Source organism: Fringilla coelebs, assembly GCF_963513975.1.
Source record: "Fringilla coelebs genome assembly, chromosome: 1".
NCBI classification, from domain to species: Eukaryota; Metazoa; Chordata; class Aves; order Passeriformes; family Fringillidae; genus Fringilla; species Fringilla coelebs.
In genome coordinates this window covers 23,858,554-23,874,238 of record NC_140028.1, presented here as the reverse complement: position 1 = coordinate 23,874,238, position 15,685 = coordinate 23,858,554, and the positions used below count along the sequence as shown (strand labels likewise).

Sequence of the window (15,685 nt, the reverse complement as noted above, 5' to 3'; positions counted from 1 at the left end):
AAGGGCGGTGTGGCCCCGCCGCCCCTCCTCTCGCGCTCCGTTGCTCTCTCCCCTCGTAGGCGCGGCCGGGCGAGCTCCGCCCCTCGGCGCGGCGGGCGCGGCGCTGCCCCGCTCGGCCCGCTCGGCTGCGCTCGGCGGGACGCGGCACGGGCGGGTGGCCGGGCTGGTTCGGGCCGCGCCGCGCCGTCCCGCACAACTACTGCCGCGCTGAGACGAGGGGAGAGAGGGGGCGAGATGGCTTCGTGCGTGGGGAGCCGGACCCTGAGCAAGGACGACGTAAACTACCGCCTGCACTTCCGCATGATCAACGAGCAGCAGGTGGAGGACATCACGCTGGAGTTCTTCTACCGCCCGCACACCATCACCCTCCTCAGCTTCACCATCCTCAGCCTCATGGCCTTCGCCTTCACCAGGTGTGCGGCCGCCGCGGGGAGCCGCAGCCCCGCCCCTGGGTACCGGCAGCCCCGGGGCGCTGGGGGTTCCCGGGCAGGGAGTGGGGAGGGTCGGTGCCCACCCGGGGTCGAGCAGGCGCAGCGCGGCTCCGGCCGGGCGATGCTGTGCTGGGCTGGGCTGGGCCGTGCCGTGCCGTGCCGTGCCTGCGGCGCGCTTCCCGGGCGGCTGCTGCACCGCCCGGCGCCCGCGCCCCCTGCTCAGTGCTGGATGGATAGCGGGCATCATCCTCTCCTTTACAGTGCGGTTATTATCATCCCCACTGCCTTTCCTGGGAACTTGCTAATCGTTTTGAGGATCTCTGCTGAAGTCTCTACTAAAATGTGTGTTTCAAGGAGGTGCCAGAAATGGGCTTTATTAGGCTGTCGAGCAGCCCCGCAGTGACATCACTGGTGTAGATGATTTCCCAGGCGTGCGGTGGACGGCAGTGACTGTTCTGTGGCACCGCTTCTGCACCCCATGCTGGCTGTGGCCAGTCTCAGGTTGGCTCAGGCCCTGGCACGGGTGGGCTTAGCCACATCCTTGGCACCAGAGGAAGGGAGGGCTCTGTGGGCATCACCCCTGCAGTCATTCATGGCCATACTGCCAGGAACCGACAGGTGTTTCGGGAACCTTGCTTGAAAACAAAGGGTATAGCAGTGCAGTCTGAGGGGTAGCCTGCTTTTTTTTTGAAGTTGTGTATGGTTTTTATTGTTTCCGACTGGATGGGAAGATGATTGTATAATCCTCCTGTAGACTAAGTTGTGTAGTATGTAGGCAGCGATTCCTGCAAGGTTTTGGCTGGGTAGTGCAGTGCATTTGAGGCTCATTTAAACTTTTGTAGCACTGTGAGTACACAGTCATGGATTTCACTGGTCTTGTGGCTTAAACTCTGATGGTGGTGAATCCCCCCTTGAGAGTGACCTTAAAACATTAATTCATGGCAGCTCTCCATTTGATGTAAGATTATTATTTGTCACTAAGCCTGATACACAGTTCAGTGTATAATCTTGTCTTATTCTAAGAATCCAAATGTTTAGTTTTCATCAGCTGTGAAATAATGGCCAAGCCTGGCTTGAGTTGAGACAGGGGCATAAGGAAAAGTAAAATAGTGTAACTGCAGATGGTCTGAGGTGTGCCTTTTCTTGTTTCAACTTGTGTATGGCCCCAGGGGAGATACTTTTGGTGAGCACATCCCTTGTTCTACTTGGATCCCTTCTTAACTCCAAAATCAGGGACATATTTCTGTGCTCTGCTACAATGTTTAATTACAGACCTTTGCTGCAAGTGCTCCTCGTCCCCTTGCCTGATCACTTTTCTCCCTGAAGGGCTAATTTAGGTCAAAGTTCTGACTCACTAAGAAATTCTCATCACAGTGTCATTCTGGAGGATTAATGGATTAATGGATTGCTCACCTTTGGGGAAGGAATTTTGCCATTAATTGTTTCAAGCAGAGGATGAGCTAAGAAGCAATTTCAGCACTTTGGAGTCTTCTAGGCCTAAATAAAATCTCTTCACTGCCTGGATGTTTGTTTGCATTTTTCCAAGAGGATTGCTGGTTTGTCTTTCCATTTGTTTTGCTGTCTTTCTAACTGACTTCTTCAGTTTCAATTTCTTTTCTCTGTCTATCACTGCCTCACTTCCTGTGTTTAAACACCAGTTGACTTCTCTTTAACTCTCCTCTTATTTCTTCTCAGGTTGTAGAAGGTACTCTGATTTTACTTTCTCTCTTCTCCTCCTTCTGCTGTTTTCAACTATTGTAGGAGTTTTGTAGATCTCCTGAGTGATACCAGAGTGCTGCCTCTGGGCCTCATTTGGGACACTATCCAAACCATATACACTCTTTGAGAAACTGGGGAAGAGGAGATAATTTCCCACATGCTTTTACAGTCTGTGCTCCTTTCTATCAGCTTTTTGCATTGAGTCTACACTGACTCATGCAATAAGGTGGTGTTTAAGTTCATTTTCCCACTTCCTGGGCACGAGGCCCTGTAGAGTTCCCTGTAAGGTGTCACAAGTGATTCTTTGCTTCCCCTGTGCTGTCAGTTGTTCCGTTGCTCTCCTGGGCAGTTTGTTGAGTGGGGGATTTTCTAGGATAGATTCATGCTGATGTTGTGAAGTAAAATTTATTTTTTCAGGAACTTCACTATAGACAGAGGAAATTCTGTGTTCCTTAAATTCTTGTCTCTTCTGTAATTGCTTTGTGTCAGAATTATGTGGAGAGTTCTGAGAAACTTAGGAAATGCTCTTCCCTTGTGTGTAGCAAGCCATACATAACATGAAGTCCTCCTCAGGATCACTGAGAGCGGCTGCTACTGTCTTTGAACTGACAGATAAGGGTGAAACTGAACTTCAGATAGCAGGAATCTTCAGGTATGATGATGATAACAATAATCCAAAAGAAATGTATTTTTAAATTTTTCTTTATTAAAGTAGGGAATAGAGGGTATTTTCTTTAAAGCACATCCTTCTAGTGCTTCTGACAATGATTACAGCTTCCTTCTTTGTTTCCTGCTGAATGAGGCAGACATGGGCTCTTCTGCTTCCATCCTGTGCCTTGGGGCAGAGGTGGGGAGTGGCTCTAGCTTTCCCTGTCCTCTTCCACCCTAGATAGAGGTGGATGGCCCTCTCTGAGCCCAGAGGCAACCGGCAGGAGTGAGTCCTGGAGGGGATATTTCCTGGGACACAACAATAGGACTGAGAAGGGTGACAGACTAGTGGCTTCTGGGATGAGGCTGCCTGGGTTTGTGGAAGCAGGAGTAAGACCTGTAGGATGTAGGGCTTTTGTGTTCCATGTCTCTTGATTAATGGGCTTGATTAAACTGGATTATTGTGTATTTAGATTTGGCTGAGTTTATGGAAGATGTTTTTCCTCTTTCTCCCACATTCCAAATTTAGTGTCCTGGCTATTTTTTTCCTCAATTGAATATCTCCCCCCCTTTTTTTTGTGATCTAATAACTCACTCGTTGACATTTTTGTAATCTAGTGCTCTGTAGAAGAACAGAGGAGGAATAAAGATTATGCAGTTTTTATGCACTTTGTTTTTTTTAAATTTCTTCTCTAAAAAGCCACAGAATTGATAAATGCCCTTGTAAAGTGGGTTAAAATGGAGAGAATTTTCATCTGTCCTCCTATGTAAGCCTTAGAAACCTTCCTTCTGCTGCATGAATACTTGTATTTCAAAATCAGAGTCAACAATTCTTGGGCTAGGTGAGGAGATGATTTAGCACATTTTCCCAATTGCAGCTTGTTATGATTGCATCTTTCCCTTTGGCATTCCCCAAAATAGTTCTTCCAGGTAAACACTAGAATTCTTATACCAGCTAGTGCGTAGAAGCAAGTTTCTTGCTCACACCTGTTCTTACCTGCTTCTGGCAAGAAGATTGGATGTCTATCCCTTGTGAAATGTATCTGGAAGCCAAAATAAAATGCCTTGCCACTCACTTGGAATGAATTGCAGTTTAACACTGCATACATCTTTGTTGATTTTGAGGGGAAGTGGTGCCAACATGACTAGGAGAGCTTTTCTGAAACTGAGTAGTACTCAGAATCCTGATATGCAAAGGTGAGGACCTTTAGTCTGACCTGATACAGCAGTTAAGTGATGTGATCAAAATGTCTTTCACTTCTTTGTTGGCTGTGATGAATTGATGTGATGCAACTGTAGTTATTTGTTCTATCAAAAAAAAAAAAAATAGTTCATCCTCTTGGTGGCAGCCATGACAGAATGTTCCAGTGTGTTGTTTATATGTGTTAAAAGAGGAATATAGTTTTGCTCTCACAGGTGTCAGAGCCAGAGGCTCTGGCTAGGAAGTGCCCTGGATGGGTGTAGGGTCTTGGGATTGCCAGGGGAGCCAGAGTTAAGCTCTGGGACCTGGAGTTTATAGCTGGTATAAAGTGTCAGCCTGTGCATCATGGCTGCTGGAAAATGGCTGGTAAAGCAGAGCTCAGATGGTTTAAAAAAAATGCTGTGGGGAGTCCCTAAGGCCTGCAGAGAAACCATTTGTGTTTAATGCACTTTTTCCTTCCATACATTTAAACTAACACATTGCTTAAATGCCTCACAGTGATGAAAGCCTGCTGCAAAGCTGTTAAAGTTCAGTTTTGAGGAAAAGAAAAATAATCTGGCTAAGTGAGAAATATTTTCTAACTGCAGCAAGTATCTAATGTGGAGAGCATTTATGCTGTCATGGATTCTTTACTGAACCATCCAGAAATGTAACAGATGCTCTTCCAGGAAGAGCTTTATACCTTCAAAGTTTGCTAGGAATTCTTTTGTTATTGTCTTGTGAATAAATAAACAAATATACTCAAATGAATAAACTGGTCCTAAGTGCATGATAACTACCCAGGTAGTAAAACTTTGACTTTAGTTGTAGTGGGTGATATATTATGAAATATTCACTGTTTATAATGTGATAGACTGAAGTTTGTACTACTGCAGTATCCCAGAAGCTGTCTGCTGTTAAAAAAGTTAGGTGAGGGTTATTTTGTTAATCTTCTACGTGCCTGAAAAGAGAGGGCTCTTTCAGGTTTGCTTTGGCATTCCAAATTGAATTCGTAAGTCTCTCTTCTGGCTATAATGTAACAGTAGCACAACTAATGCATGATGCTATATTCAGAGCTTTGGCTTAATAGATCTTAACTCAAATTGATATTTTTCCTTGGATCTTCTAAGTTGTACTGTGTCTCTGTTACAGATTCTAAACTGTACATTCATTATTTCTAAAGACTGATTGTAATCATTATTTCTTCCCTCGTCTCAGGCATTTGATGTTGAGGATAGCCAAAGGGAAGTGAAGGGTATTGCAAGTACCACCAAAACAGCAGAAGGGAACCTAGGAATTGCATCCAGGCTTCCAAAGGTTTTAGTTTAGGTGTAAAAGGTTTTAGTTTAGGTGTAAAAGTAAAAGTTGCTGTGTAAAAATAATGTGATGATGTTTCTATAAGTATTAAAGCAGGAAGATTTTTTCACCTTATGTTAAATGGTTATTGCTTCTACACTCCTAACAATGCTAATGGCTTGCATATGTTTACTAAATATTTAACCCTCTTGTAAGAAAGAGACATCCAGAAGTGTAGTGTGAAAATCATTCTGTGCAATTACTATCTTAACTTGTTACATAATGGGCATGCATATTTCTTATATTTAATTTCCATGTATTCTTTATTTAAATAATATATCTTGAGAGCCTTTTGACTTCATCCTTATAATATACTTTAATACTGTGTTGTCTGTCTCTTTAGGGATGATTCTGTACCCGAGGATAATATTTGGAGGGGTATCCTCTCTGTGATTTTCTTCTTTCTAATCATCAGTGTTCTAGCTTTTCCTAATGGTGAGTAAGGTTTATACAGCTTGTACTTCATGTTTTTTAAATGTGAGTTTCTCTTTATTGCCACTATATTTACTTTGGCTTTTATTTAAATACCAATTTTCGGTGTATTTTTTCTTTACTCATTTGAATTCTTTTATATTAAGGAACAGTCTAAAAATGGGTTGTAGTCATACTGAGCAGAGATAAGTGTTATTTATAGTTTGTTATTTATAGTCTGTATTTAACAAGGAAGTCAAGTTCTCAAAATCAGTGTCCTATTTGCAGATGTGCAGTTGCAGCTCAGATTGTAAGTAATGATGCTAACAGACCCTTAAATAATGTTTAGGAGGACTTTGCCTCATTGTGTTTCAAGAGAAGTGTAATTCTAAAAGTTTTCAGACACAACACCTTACCAGAAGATAGTAATAAAATGGTTTAAGTTGCATTTACAATGTAGAACCACAGTTGCTCAGTAGAAATTAAAGTTGGACGAAAGTTTTGGTAATTGTGTGAGGAGCAGAAAGTATAAAAATGTAAGAACATTTGTGTGTCACTTAATTCTGTGCAAAAAATGCTTATACATGGTTTGTCTGTTTTGGTTTTTTAATTTTTGCTTATTCTTGTCAGCAAAATCATGATTCTTGAGTCAAGTCTGAACTGTCTCACAGTTGGCAATGTTCAGGAAAAAACAATGATCGTGTTCAGGGCAGCTTTGTACTGCAGAGTTGGAATATGTTTTTCTCATATGTTAAAAAATCCTACATGCACATTTTTCACAAACTGCTGCCTGAAAAACTGAATGCCAGAGAAAAAGGAGCTTTATGCATAAAATGGTGAAAGAGTGGTCTCCAGTGTGTGCTGAAAATATTTGTTGAGCCACTTCTTGCTACCTTAATGTATGCTTCATCTTTAGATGATTTCCAGTTTCATCAGATTTACCTTCTCTGCTGTTCACATTAGCTGAGAGGTTTTTAGTCTAATAAATCAGTTTCATCCCTGGCTCTAAAGTAAATAATTTGACACCAGTAAAGGGCATACGTGTCTTCCTTCTTGTCAGCTATATATAATGCTCAGTTTGGAAATTTCAGGAGCCTGTTTGGTAACACTTCTTGTTGATCTGAAGCCTAAGCACCCTGTTTCTTTGTTAACACAGACAAATTTGTATGGGATATCTTAATTGGGAGCAAGCTGCAGTCTGGAAACCAGGTCAGGACATCCTCAGGTGACACTTGAGATGTGGTGTCTGCTGAACAAACAGCATACAACTGTTCTGGACATGACTCCATAAAAACAGTGAAAAATTGTCTTCATGTTACCAACTGGCAGTCTCCTTTTTCCACTCTGAAATCTGCTGATTTTTTTTTTTTAACAGCATAGAGCTCCAGCTTTCAGGTTTATTTCGTAGTTTGATGAAGAACTGATCCATGCTCATGCCAAGTAGTCACATGCAATAGACTCAAATTTTGTGGTTTTTACTGACTGTCTCCTAATAAGCTTTTTTTTTGCTTTTTGTTTTGCTATAGGACCCTTTACACGTCCTCACCCTGCTCTGTGGAGGATGGTTTTTGGTAAGTTTGCGTTTCCAACTTCTGCATCAGTTTTGCAGGACCTGCCTTTTTAGCTTTCTGATGAATGGAATTGTCATGAGACATAATTGTGTGTCAAACTTGTGTGAATGTCACTTTCCTCCTGCTCCTGAGCAGTTGCTTATAATCTATTCTTAGTCATGTTTGGGAATATCATTGTAGTCACTCTGTGGCAGGATGGTGTAAATGAAATCACAAAAAAGGGATCATTCATTCTGATACAGTTTTAATCCTGTTTTGTGCTTCCCAATCTCTTTCCCCCACACCTTTCCTTCTGTCAGCTCTTCCAATCCCTGCTACTACATACACTGTCTGATTTCTAAACACAGTTAAGTAGTTGGTTTCTTTTCTTTATTGGCAAAATATGCTGTTAATTTATCTGTTTACTAAATTGTGACATTGCATAGGTTAACATTTATTAATATTCTTGACCTGTATATATTCATATTCTTAACTTATTGCATTAAAAGTACCTGTAAATATCAGTTGCATTAACAGTTCAAAAATAATTCTGTTAGCTGCAAAACTCACAAGTGAAATCCTGCTCCTTAAACATCTGAATTATGCAGCAAAATCATGAGGAATTTTATTTTCAAATAATTCAGGGTTTACAGAGCATATGCTAGACTGTATATGATTATGTTTTTAGGCAAACTAAATGTTCCTCTCTCCTGCCACCTTATATCTAAAAATAAGTAGGTTCCCAAAGTAGCTGATTACTCATCTGTTGACATTGAGAGGATACTGCTGATTAGACAGTACTCATTAAACAAACCTGCTTCTTGGAAAGTTTGGGAAACACTATTCCTACTGGAAACATTAGGTCCTACTGCTCACTTCAAGTTTTACCACATGTAGAGTGAAAGGTCATTCTCGATGTTGATACTGTCAGAGCTTGACCCCTGTACTTTTGGGGAAAGGCTGCATGCAAAATCAGGAGCAGCATTTTTCTCTGTGTAATTCTCCTTCTTCTGGTGTGGTTCATTCAGCTGTGTTTCAGTTCTCAGAACCCTTTGGTAGATGAAGGGCAGGACTGGTGCATCTTCAACATTTCCAGATGCTCCCTGGCCTGCAGGCTGTGCTTCATTTAGCAGGGTGACATCTGTTGCCCTTGTGTTTCTGGGAGGGACTGCACAGAACCATATAGATACTTCCTGTGCATGTGTGTGTCTCTGAACAAAAGTTGCTTTCTGGTGTACACTGGGAGCTATCTGCACGTGAGTCCTGCTTATAGTTTAAAAGGCCTTTTTAGAATTGCTGCAGTTTCTTTTGAATGGCAGATCCTAAGTTTATTCACATCAATCTTTCTGCCTTCCATGACATTGCTGCAGGATACATTTGAGGCTCTGGAAGTAGTGTTTGTATGCCTCCTCCAAATGTAGTCTTGGATATCTGGGAGTTTGTGAATAATGTAAAGATATCCCAACAAAAGCTTCATCTACCCACAGAGCTCCACCTAGGACTCAACTTCTAATAAGTTTTTATTAAAAAAAAAAAAATCTTTATTCAGAATGGAGGAGGAAAATGGTACTCCCAAATGCAGTTGTGTTTCATAATTTATAGTGGCATGAAAAGAAATAATAATCATATTTATCTTTAAAAGGTTCAAGCACCAAATTTTCCAACTCACAAAAGTAACTCAGACACGCATTAGTTTATAATTGCTCTCTATTACCAGCACAGCTCAGAAATGCCAGGTGCATTATTAAATAGATCTTTATGTTGAAATCTGTGTAAAGGCTTAGGGACTTACATTAGTGAGACCAAGAATACTTAAAGCAAAGGACAGAGCTAATGCAATCCTGGATCCTAATGTATCTCTTACTAAGGAGCTTCCTGATCACAGCCCTGTAGTACACATGTCTAAATTGATTAGACTGGTTTTGTTGATGCAGTTGAGCATGTGTTGTATCACTTACCACAGGAGGGGATATGAAGGGCTGAGTGCTCAGACATTGCTATCTGACTGGTGTCTCTTCAGCTTGTCTTTATGTAGCTGCTGCATATAGAAATTCATTTGAAGAACAACTGTTTGAAAGGAGCTTTTTGAACTCTGTGTTCCTAGCAGTTTTGTGAGTGAGCATGATTTTAAAACTGAGTCTTTTTGCAGGTCTCAGTGTGCTTTATTTTCTGTTCCTGGTGTTCGTGCTCTTCCTCAACTTTGAGCAGGTAAAAGCAGTGATGTACTGGCTGGACCCTAATCTTCGATATGCCACAAGGGAAGCAGATATTATGGTATGTATCCATGGCATCTTATTGTACATACTTCAGGCATGTTTTATATGAGTGGGAATGGATAAATCTGAATTTGTTGTCATGAGCAGTGCAAGTTTGCGCCTGTATTTGACAGAGTCAACAAGTCCTTTGTGTCAGCAATTTATTTACATTAAAATCAGCTGGTGTGAAAAAGAGTCTTCTGAGAATATTTTTTTTTCCTAATGTTGATGTTTGGATGAGTGTGCAATTTGAAATGGGATATATGTTTGCAGTGGGGTGCCTTTGTATGCTTTTTGATAATAGATATGAGCATGGATACTGAAAATAGACTTAGCAAGGCAGTATCTAAATGAAGCCTGTATGGTATGTGTCCCAGATCAGGGATTTTGATGCCACAGTGCTGCACTCAAAGAGCTTTGGTCTCATCTTGTCTTTCTGAGCTTAGTACATTACTGTCATGCCATGGAGCTTGTGGAGTACGTGTTTGTATGGCAACTGCAGGACTCTGCTCCCTTCCAGTCAGTCAGCAACTGAGCACTGATGCTGTTACCATTGGGAAATTATTTCCATAGACCATAACCTGGAATGGCATAGAAGGCCAGGCTTGTTCTTCTGCTCACTGAGCAGCTTGCAAAGAGTTTTCCATATGGAGAACATTCCCCTTCAGGTGGGGACAAGCACACAGGGAGCTGAGCTTGTAAAAGGAGGCCTGGGAGAAGGGTGTGAGTTATGCAGGGAGGCAAGCAGAGCACAGTGTGAGCAGTCGGGCACCAAGCAGAAGAGGAGGCTGCATGGCGAGGCAAGAGTTGCCAATCTTGCCCTCTTCACTATCGCATCAAATTGCTTCTCACCATCTGACCAACATGCTCCCTTGGCCTTGGGTTTGTGCATCTGTCCACCATGGTCATCTGTTGACTACTAGGTGCTTCTATAGGGCTCATGCCTCATGAGTAGGGAAATTGACTGGTTGTCTTTCACACGTGGCAAATTACTGCTTATGCAAATCAGTGCACAGCACCTCATCAGCAGTGGCTGCAAACTCGTGCCCTGTAGCACATGGGGGAATGGAAATCTTTACAGGGCAGTAAGCTCATGTTGGCTGCTTGATGGTGAGGGCTGCATGCAGGCTCCTTGCCTGGAAAACTGCATGCTTCAGGTACTGCACCTCAGCCTGTCAGCAGTACGTGCTGTGCATCTCTGGGCTGTGACTTCGGGTTCTGCAAGGAGCCTCCTGTGCTGCTGGAGAGGTGAGGGCAGCCTGCCCTTAGGATGGGGGGAGGACATATGGCTAAATGGAGCCCCAGCACTGGTGTCAGTGGTGTTGCTGAGCAACAAGAGGGTGCTGAGGCAAGGAGTTTGTTGGTTTGTAAGATTCACCTGGCTCTCCTGTCATCTAAATTAGAAATAGATTCTAACCAGGGGGGGTCTTGTATTACTACTGGCACAGAACCACAGTACAGCAGATTCCCTGACTGTAGCAGTCAGTGGAAACTTGCCCTGGTCTGCTTTGCAATCCAGATATTGTCATTTGAAGTTGGAGTAAATTTTTAAAGTGCACCTGTAATGAAGGTGGCAGCTTGGTCACTTGCGCAGGACTAGCAAAGTTGCTTGGGTAGAAAGAAAAGTTCGACACATTTCACTGTATGGCTGGCAGAACTGAGCTGGAAAAATGAGATAGAGAGGAAAAAGCCCCAGTAAAAATAAAAGAAAAAAGCAAGAGCTATGGAAAAACCTTTGGAGTAGCCCTCATTGTGTTCACTCATGATAGGTGTCGTGGTGTAGCAAGGATCCTGCACCTTCTGTGGTGTATTCCATGCTTCTCGTGCCGGCAAAGGAGCCAGTTTCAGTTCTCCTGGTGCACTAAAGCTGCAGGTTTACCATCCTTAGAACAGGTAGTGCACCCTTCTCTGACCAGCAGCACAGGCATGCACAAGAAAGCACCAGCAGTAAGGGTTACTTAAGAGTAACCTACACAACTCCAGTCATCCCACAGTGGGACTTAGCTGCCTGCTGATGGACAGATTTATATGAAAATGTGCATTCTTCTCTTTGTGGTGGCCAGGATTTAAATCTTCCGCTGCTATCTCATCTTCAACTTGATTAGTGTTCATTTGTGCAGGATTAGCAATAGTTCTGGCCTGAAAGAGTATTCTTGATTTAACAGCACTGAGCAGTGCTGAGTTGTCACCTGTAGGTGGCAATGTGTATTTTAGGAGGAATGAAGAGCAGAGATTTTTTAAAATGTGTGTTTCCTGTTAGGAATAGTTCAGTTTGTGCCCAGTGATAAGACAGAACCCCACAATTGCAGCCTTCTCATGGGCATACTTTTTCTTTTTGAGCAGTGACTTCTAGCACTTGCTGTACAACATATTGAGAGCCTGGTTCCTTTGTCATTGATGACTAGAATATTAATTAGTATTCTTAAGGAATCTGCTGCTCATCTGCAAAAAAAAAAGTTTGCAAGTTCCCTTTGATCTTCCCCTAATTTTTTTTTTCAATCCAAGCCTGTGACTGAATGTCCTCAATATGAATGGGTTCTGGGAAATTGCTTTCATGAGGAAAATAAGACACAAAAGATACTCAAGTAAACAATGACATAAGTAACACTACATCAGAAACTGAGGAGGATTAGCCACTAATGAGCCACATCTGAGTACCAGACAGCATGAATGTGGAGAAAGGTGGTTATTTCAAATCAAGACTCCAGAGAAAGGCAAATGAGTATTTTCTGGAGTATTGTTTGCTGGTTTTATTGTTATGGAATTATTGTTTTTGTTGCTTCTCTGTCACTTAGGAAATACATTCTTCTTCAGGCACCAACGTCCATTCTGTTTCCCTTTAAATTAGAGCTGTACTGTGATGGCACTGAGTCTTAATGCTGGAAGTTTTCTGCCACAGTTTAGAAGGATAAGAAAATGAAATAATGCTAATTTTAATACCTTATAATTCCAGGTTTAATGCACTGGATGAAAAGATGTTTCTTCTTTCTGAAGTTGTGTGTTGATGGAGTAATTTTATTCTGGGCTTTTTTTAAAACAGGAGTATGCAGTGAACTGTCATGTTATCACCTGGGAGAGAATCCTCAGCCACTTTGATATATTTGCTTTTGGACATTTCTGGGGCTGGGCTATGAAGGCTTTGCTGATCCGCAGCTATGGGCTCTGCTGGACTATTAGCATCACCTGGGAGCTCACTGAGGTAGGCCACTGTCATCTTAATTATCAGCAAAGGTAAGAGATGTGAATTGTTCTTGGGGGAAGAGTGAATGTTACTAGAAGGGTGGCTCTCTACTAAACCTATACTTAAAAGGTCTAGGTTTACCTTTTAAGTCTTATAAACCAGATGCTGAATAATTTATGCAGCTGAATGAATAGACAACAACAAGCTGGGTTTTATGGAAGTGATTTATTACTGCTTGAATAGAAAGGAAGTCTAGGTCAGCCTATTTGTGCCATCCATAATTTATTTTCTGCTGTTATGGGGATCATACTACTTTCTCTACTTCACATATTTCCTGATTCAGAGCAACTGTTTTCCTTTTTCACCTTGAAATATCTGTGATCTACTCTCTTGGTCCCTGTACCTCAACAACAATACCACACATTGTGTATAGTCATGCATTATGTACAAGTGAAATGGAGTTCAGGATCTTCTTGATGTAAGCATCTGAACATAGTCTTTAAAATCAGTTTTCTGTAAAGCTTGCTGCCTTGAGAATGCTTGGCTTATCTGACAAAGCATTTGTAAATTTAGAAACATAGATAAGGATTTATTAATCTAAAATTAAATTTTGTGTTTGAAAATCCTGGTGCTGTGAGTTCCTCTTCAAAATATGTTTTTGATACTGTGGTTTCTAAGTGATCTTGAAATTGCTCAAGATGGGGTTTTCACAAAAACACCTCAGCTAGTATTGTACTATTTTTTTCCCTCTGGAAAAGAATGTATTTGGATTTGTTTCACTCATATTCTTGTTCATCACACAACTCTCATCTTCAATTTGACACAGCATCAGGTGTCTAGTATTCTCCTTGTTGGAAGGCAGATTATTGGAATAGATAATGTGTTGGACAAGGTTCAAAACACAGATATGTTATCACCACTCAAATGGATTTTTGATAAATGAGATAATTCCGGAGAGTAATTAGAAACCTCCAGAAGTTATCAGGGCAGTTACTTAGGGATTTAGCTGAGTTTTTCCTATTAGCATTCACAGATTGCAGCCAGCTCCTTGTTCTGAAATTGGAAACTGGCTCATGTTTCATACTGTTGTTGGATTAAAGTTGCGAAGAAGGCAGACCTTGGTCTCCCATTGTGAGAAAGCAGCTAGAGAACCTTAGAGGCTGTCAGGCTAACACCTGTGCTCTGGGTCTTGCTGCCTCATTATCTGTAAATTCTGGTGTCTTTGCCTGGATCTCGCTGACATTTGTAGGCTATCACCCCTCTCAGGCTAAATTAATTAAAAATATGAAAGGGAAACTTTACCAGGACAATGAACGGCACTGTATCACTTGGTTCCTGAAGAGAAACTCAAATTTCCTTTTTTGTAAAGGTTGAAATCCACATAGCTTTGTCAAAGAAAAACAAATGCTTTTGATACACTTTTGCAAGAGTTTTCACAGGAATTGTCATTGCCTGTATTAGTCACTGTAATGTACTGTAAATGGGCCAGCATTCATTCTTGTTGTATACAGAAAACATTCTTGTTCCTTTTCTCAAATCTGATTTTTTTCAGTGCTTTATGCTTACATCTCTGAACAAAAGATACTTTATTACAAAATCATACCAATAATCTTCCACAGCCAGAGTATATGTACATTAACTGACAAGAATTGCGCTGTGTTTGTGGAGGTACATTCTTTAGTTTGCTGTGTATTTTGTTAACTATCTCCTTGAGTACTGCAGAGGGACTGCTTAAGTCTGTCTTGATTTCCTGTCCATGGATAACTTTTCCCGTCTGTTTTTCTGGATTGCAGTGATTTTTCTCATAGAATAAGAGAATAAAATTATCTTTCTTAAATGAGAAAGAGAGGCAGTGAATCCGTTTCTAGCTCTTAGTAAAATATGTTTCTATCTTGCCTTAACTGGCCAGTTGTTCCCCTCACTGCATCAGTAGAGTGGAATGTCCTCTAAACTTCTTGAGTCATTCTGTATTAAGTATAGCAGCCAAGCTTGCTGAAATGTTGTCTGAAATGTTGTTGAACTCTTAAGTTTCTTACAGTCACTAAATTTCATGAAAATAGAGTTTCAAAATAAAGAAGGCCTGTGTCCTGAACACCACCATGCTTTAGTACTGACAGCTTTTACACATGCATCCATTTTACTTGCTGCATCTTGTTGCTAGTTTAGAAAACATACCAGTTAGAACTATTTAGCAAAAATGAAACAAAGATTCTCTTAATTTTATTTTTTAAAGCACAAACCACCTTATCTCATCCAAGAAACGCAGTAGTTCTGTTTGTTTCATACATTTCTATTAATGTGTCGTGTATCATCTTTGAGAAACCAACACCTGCATGATATCCTTATATACAGCATAACCTCAACAGGAAACAGTGAGAAGGAAACCTCTGATGCCTTGTGTGATTTTGTTCAAGGCCTTCTGAAGTTAATGGAAGGATGTCCATCAAATTTCAGTGGCTGTGGCTCAACGCCCTTGAAGTATGCTGTGTACTGAAAAGATGATTTTTGAATGTGTACTTTAAAAGTGAATTTATATTAATTCTATGCTGTTCCTCACCCAGAGTCTTTTTGCTGTATTCTATAGCTCTTCTTCATGCACCTTCTGCCTAATTTTGCTGAATGCTGGTGGGATCAAGTCATTTTGGACATCCTGCTTTGTAACGGGGGTGGCATCTGGTTGGGCATGGTAGTTTGTCGTTTCTTGGAGATGAGGACCTATCACTGGGCAAGCTTCAAGTAGGTCTAAATTAAAGCTTGATAAGCATTGTTTTGCATGTATAAAAGTAGCATGGAATCTGCCTCTGCTAACAGTGCTGTAGTTTTATTTTAAATGTTAAATATCAGTGTCATAGCAATGTTCCTGTATGTATATGTTTGTAAATGTGACTGTATAGATGATTTTCCTTTGCAATTTTAAGTTACAAGCATTGATGCCAATGGACAATACAAAATAG

The 15,685-nt window shown here is 41.3% G+C and overlaps 1 protein-coding gene across 2 annotated transcripts in view; it reads left to right on the top strand.

Annotated features, from left to right (window-relative positions):
• Positions 1-124: 124 nt before the first annotated feature.
• The window catches only part of PTDSS1 (phosphatidylserine synthase 1), a 28,602-nt gene continuing 13,041 nt past the window's right edge, over positions 125-15,685 (top strand). For both annotated transcript variants that reach the window (XM_084212140.1, XM_084212139.1), the window contains exons 1-6: positions 125-413; positions 5,678-5,769; positions 7,272-7,316; positions 9,445-9,569; positions 12,591-12,749; positions 15,316-15,467. In XM_084212140.1, the coding sequence (XP_084068266.1) occupies positions 235-413; positions 5,678-5,769; positions 7,272-7,316; positions 9,445-9,569; positions 12,591-12,749; positions 15,316-15,467 (752 nt within the window). In that variant the 5' untranslated portion in view covers positions 125-234. The remainder of the gene's footprint in view (positions 414-5,677; positions 5,770-7,271; positions 7,317-9,444; positions 9,570-12,590; positions 12,750-15,315; positions 15,468-15,685) is intronic.